Source organism: Lithobates pipiens, unplaced genomic scaffold (genome assembly GCF_037356315.1).
Source record: "Lithobates pipiens isolate NorthernLeopardFrog02 unplaced genomic scaffold, aLitPip1_a1.2 Scaffold_27, whole genome shotgun sequence".
Classification (NCBI taxonomy): domain Eukaryota; kingdom Metazoa; phylum Chordata; class Amphibia; order Anura; family Ranidae; genus Lithobates; species Lithobates pipiens.
Window position 1 is genome coordinate 93,991,913 of NW_027507788.1, and position 6,000 is coordinate 93,997,912.

Genomic DNA, 6,000 nt, shown 5'->3' on the forward strand with positions numbered 1-6,000 from the left:
CAAGTGTCATGCAGGAGAAGCCACCAAAAATACAGCAGAAGTGCATCAAAAATGCAAGCACTGCGTTTCTATTGAAGTCTACAGAACCAAAAACGCAACCTCCCGCAAGCATTAAAAGTCTGACCCTTTCCAAAATAAATAAATAAAATAAATAATGCCCCAGTGGAAACCGAACAGATGTGAACATGACCCAAAGGAAATCACGTTAAATGGACTGTAGTGCGTTTCTGCAAAACTGAAGTCGCAATGCAAAAGGCATAGGCATGAACCCAGCATAAAGGCCCATTTGCATTGTTGCGTTTTAACACACTTGCTCCATTGTATAAAAAAAAAAAAAAAAAAAAAAAAAAAAAAAACACAAACACACACACGGGGTTCTGCACAATAAAGATACTATATGCGCCCATCTCAGTGCTGCAGTGCATTTTTTTTTTTAAATATGAAGTTAGGTTTTTCTGCCTTTTAGAGCACTGGGAGGCCTATAGAAGTCAATGGCGGTGCATCAAAACATACAAGGTAACAGCCATTGACCAAGGCTTATTAACCTTATGCACTCCAAATTTGTGCATCAAGATGCATGTCAATGCACACATGATCATGCAAAATAAATAAATATACACCATTGCCACGTAGATCTAAATAGGTGGTAAGGGCCCAGTCACACTAGCCTCTGTTTTAGTGTTCAAGTGCAAGGCAATGTTTGATGATTTAATAAAAGGAAAAAAAAAAAAAAAATTAAGTGACATTTGATTCATTCTTATGCACCGCAGCACAGAGCTGCGGCATTAAAACAGTGAGTCCAGGTGAGATCCAGTGTGCAGAAAAAAAAAAAACATAAAAAAAAAAAAAAAAAAAAACGCAGCATGTCTGTATCCCATCTGAAGGCAACATTGAAGTGTGGACATGGCAGATGGAAAGCAATTACTTTCCATGTAGCCTTATGGTGACTGGCGAAGAGCCCATTCACACCAAGTATAGTGGAACTGCATTGGGGGCCCATTCCCGTGCAGACTCACTGCAACACAAGGAAAAAAAAAAAAAAAAACCTTGTCTCCTATATGGCCAGTTTACACCACCAGCTGAAAAAATACATTTGTATGCAGTACTATTTTTAAGCGCAGGGCAATGTTCCACCTCACACCACGCTGCAACCCATAGAGATTTGCAGCACAGTGGCCAAGTGGTTAGCACTTCCACCTAATAGCACTAAGGTTGTTGGTTTATATTCCAACCACGACACTACTTGCATGTTCTCCCTGTGTCTACATGGGTTTCCTCCCACGCTCCAAAGACATGCCGATAGGCAATTGGCCATATGCATCAGATTTAGGGACCCTTACAGTGGAGGCCTGTTCACTCGGGGCGCACAAGCACTGCCCCCCCAATCTGTCTGGCCCCCTAATGCATGGATTCCATACAGGTTTATTATTTTTTTTGAAGCACGCGATTATAGGCTTTAAAAAATAAATAAAAAGTCGTGTGACAGCAAATATAAATAAATATTTGCCATTGTCACACGGATTCTCCTCCCGGCCAATCAGGAAGTGGGTCTGAGACCTGTTTTCTGATTGGCCGAAAGGAGAAGCATTCCAATTGGCCTAGGAGGAGGCACACGGCAGGAGCCGCTGTGATGGTGAGCCGAGGAGGAGACACATGGGAAGCCGTACTGCGCCCACACCATAGATGGGACCCTTAGATTGTAAGCTCCTTGAGGGCAGGGACTGATAAGGAAGTACTATATAGAACACTGCGTAAATTGTTGGTAATATACGAGTATCTGTAATAAATGAAAAAAAATTAAATAATGAAATGTCACTGTGTTAAAAAAAAAAAAAGTGAACAATGCAATAGATGTGCACTACCACTGCAGTTATCTCACTGCAAACCAGCGCCTGCACTCTAATGCTGGTGTGAATGAGCCCTAAAGGATTTCTCATCATATCAGCTGAATAAATGCATTTTCAAAGTTTGCATTTTTAATTTATCCAAAAAACACTCCTTTAGGAAAATGCAAATTTGCACCTGACTAGAGGAAAAAAAAAAATCCGCTCGTTACAGTGAAAGTCTCAAGATTCTGAAATGATTCTATAGACAATTAGAGATCATTATTACAGAGTGAATTGCGTCTTCGAACAGGATTATTAATTTCCTAAGTAGGAGATCTGGGTATGCAGAGCACGTTCTTTGCTGCTCAGTGTAATTTAATCGCTGGTAGTTTTCTGGAGGAAAAAATAAATAAGTTTATCCTGGTGGATCATAAAACTAAAATTCAAAGAGCAGCACTGTGGGCAAACGCATACCAACCAATCAGCTTAAAGTAAGCTATTGAAAGTGGAATTTGGATTGGTTACCCTTTGCGTTGTTACCAAGTTTACCAGAGTTCTTTGTTCTATTCAAAAGAAAACTTTTGTCCATAACAGAGCAGAGCCCCTCCCTCTACCTGCCTATCCTGTCACTGGATTCCAGGCCTTCAAGTTGGACAACTGTGCGTACAAAGTCCAGAGTGTAACTGAAGAAGTGTACATTTATTATTTAAAATGTACTTCCCAGCGTCCCCATAGAAAAATGTGATGATCTCATTGTAAGGATATTTTTTTTTAATCCAGGATTCCTTACCACCAGCCCTGGTTTAGACTGGCCACACATACTGTACCAGCCTGTCTCAACATTTTCAACACAGAGGAACCCTTGAAATAAAATGTCTGTTCTCAGAACCCCAGCTAATAATGAATATATCTACAACTCATGGTACATTAGTGTGATGGTCAGTGGGAAGAATGCTCCTTACACTTGAGGTCATTGGGAAGAATTACCCACTTACAGATTAGCTAAAAAGATCAAATGATGTCAGTGGGAAGTTATCTGAGATGTAGAAATTGCTCAAGGAACGCAAACAACTTGATTACTGTCTGATACTTTCATGGTGTACCCCCATCTTCAAAGGTCCCAGCAGTACTCAAGCACCCCTTAGCAAGCTCTGGAGGAACCCTAGTTGAGAAACCCTGCACTATACAATCTAATTGTACAATCTGCTTTAGATAAACCAGCTCTGTAATGTGCCAATCGATTGGATACCAATGGAATGGATTGCTTAGGCTTTTCCCGCATATTGCATAGCTTGGGAAAGTTAAAAGAATTGTAGAGTGTATGGCCACCCTAAAAGTGATCATAAACAGCCAAAATAGCCACATTAAACCCAAAATTCCCAACTCAGTTGGTTTTCCTCCTGTCGATCAAACTGATCTTCACATATTTACAAATAATTTCTTATAATTTAGTAATACTTAGACTTGATACCTCCAACATTCCCCAATTATAAATCCCTGATCTGGTGCACTACTGCAGAGATTGCCCATAGAGGCCACTACACGAGTTGGATCATAGACAAACCTTTGCCTGGTAAACAATATTTAGTATAAAAACTAAAACAAGGCAACTCGAAAAACACTAAACAAAAAGATGACGTAGAAAAACAGTGATATAAAATAGAAAAATAAAATAAAAAATATTGTTAAACAAGCAATTTATCATACACAAGTCAACCCTAAACAGGGATAGGGCTAAGATGCAAGTGAAAACAAGGATAGAGAATAGAAAAATAAAAGGACACACCATTGTATCCAATGCACTGATCTATATAGATCTTGCCTTATACAATAAAACGAGAGTATAAATAGCAACTCCATATAAACAGGACATTCAAAGCAACAAGGAAGACATAGTTAAAAATAATTGTATAGTATAGAAAAATATCACATCTATAAATGGTGGTACTATATTTAAATGGCATATTAAAAATATTAGGAAGGTTGGCGTGCTGTATACCATTAGAAGGTTATGCAAGCAAGAAAATACAGGGTGAACAGGTAGATCTAGTAAAAAGGCAAGGAGTGGTAAATATTTAGCAAGTAGGAAGTAAGCTTATTGGGAACTGGGGGAAATCATCAAGCAAGTACAGTAAGCTTAGGTAGACCCAAGGGCACACATACTGTGTGAGAGAGATATATACATCTCACACAAAAAGGCCAAAAAACACGTTTAATACATTATATATGCAACATTGTAGCACAAAGCTGGCAGATACCTAAAGACAGCACAGAAGGACATCAGAGGGTAGAAGAAGCACACACAATGACTATGCATTGTACAGAAGGCATACAGGTAGTCTGTATAAGGAAGGACACAGGTCTAAAAGCAGAGGCCATATTGTCGGGGTTCTGTACAGAGAAGTTTATGGATCTCTAGGTCTTGGGTGTAACATAAGGACATCACCTGGAAGTGCCTAGATCTGCGCTGCCGTCAAAAGAAAACATTAGAGCACAAGAGCTGTCACTCACCTGTATAGAGAGGCCCTAGGAGCAGTAGAAAGAGAGGACACTGCATCCTGCAAGAGATGGATCCAGATGTCTCTTGGTTCAAGCTCTGGTGGTCGTTTGGCTCAAGCTCTAGATGTCCCTTAGATCAAACTATAGATTTATCTTGGCTCAAGCTCTAGATGTCTCTTCGATCAAGCTCTAGATGTCTCTTCGATCAAGCTCTAGATGTCTCTTCGATCAAGCTCTAGATGTCTCTTCGATCAAGCTCCAGCTGTCCCTTGGATCAAGCTGTGGCAGTCTCTTGTCCCAGTCTCTGGCAGTCTGTTGCTCCTCTCCCCCTCCTCCAGTATTGCTGTCCTTCCCCTTGTACCAGGCTGAGTCCTCCTGTTAGAAGTGTCAGCTCCCTCTGCCTCCTCCGGTATCACCCTTTTCTCTCTCCCAGCTCTGGTTTCACTCTTCTCCCAGCAGCTGACGTCATGTTTTACTATTATCATACCAAGCCCCGCCCGATTCACCTGTTCTTCCCAGGGATTAACCCTTTCCTCCCCTCCCCCACTCCCTGCACTCGGCTACCAGCAAAAAAAAAAGAAGAAATCTAGGGCAGCGCTTGATCTGACATGCGAGGAGAGGACAGCCAGATCTAATGAAGCCTGCTTGCTGGAATTACATGCAATATAATAATAACTGTTAGCATCCTGGAAACAAAAAGAAGGGGTGGAGGGATACAGTGGCAGCATCTCTCATAGAGGAAGCAGTAGCTGGGTGGAGGGAGTTGGGTGGTTATGGGGGGGGGGGTATATATTCTTTCATTATTTCATGATACATTAGAACTCATTGGAGGAAGTGGGACCAGAAGTGGGTCCGCCATGATTTATTGATCAGTTGCAAAGTTGACACCAGTGTTCAATAAATCAGCTTTAATTTTATAAGCTTAGTGCAAATGACCTTTCCTGATCCATCTGCTTATAATCTATTTGTCTATGGCTCTGTCTATCTAGGGATCTGAAATCCATACTTAAAAATAAATGCATCCCAGAGGAACCCCAGCAAGATTTTTATTTACTTGGTGGTTACAGTAAGCTGAAGAATGTTAAGTTATATGGATCCACTTTCACATTTTTTTAGTGGCAGATCTTGGTTTCATAAGGAAAAGGGTACAGAATGGAGAATCCCAGGGCAACCAATTAGAATCCACCTTCGTTGCCGTAAAAACTGATTTGTGGCGGGGAGTTGCTTTGCCGTCTTTTGCATTTATTTTTTTGCATTGCATTTAGGTCTAAAAGTCAAAGTACAGTAATCCTTAGCAACCCATCACAAATATCTTCTAGATCTGATCTAAGTAAACTCAAATGTGTCTAATGCCCTGTACACACGGTCGGACATTCCGACCACAAAATCTGTCTGATTTTTTCCGACGGATTTTGTCCGAAACTTGTGTTGCATACACACGGTCGCACAAAGTTGTCAGAAAATCCGATCATTCTGAATGAGGTGACATCAAACACGTACGTTGGGACTATAAAGAGGCCAGTAGCCAGTAGCTTTCGTCTCTTAGTTTATTCTGAGCATGCGTAGCACTTTGTCCGTCGGAATTGTCTACACACAATCGGAATTTATGTGATTGGATTTTGTTGTCTGAAAATTTTAGATCCAGATCTCAAACTTTTGCGTTGGAAATTCCGAT

General features: G+C 40.7%; 1 protein-coding gene across 2 annotated transcripts in view; it reads right to left on the reverse strand.

Moving 5' to 3' along the window:
• Nucleotides 1–4,790, reverse strand: part of NECTIN2 (nectin cell adhesion molecule 2) — a 140,033-nt gene extending 135,243 nt beyond the window's left edge. The window contains exon 1 of one of the 2 annotated variants that reach the window (XM_077457229.1): nucleotides 4,338–4,790. In XM_077457229.1, coding sequence (XP_077313355.1) covers nucleotides 4,338–4,383 — 46 coding nt within the window. In that variant the 5' untranslated portion in view covers nucleotides 4,384–4,790. The remainder of the gene's footprint in view (nucleotides 1–4,337) is intronic. The other variant, XM_077457228.1, reaches the window with a different exon arrangement.
• Nucleotides 4,791–6,000: the final 1,210 nt, after the last annotated feature.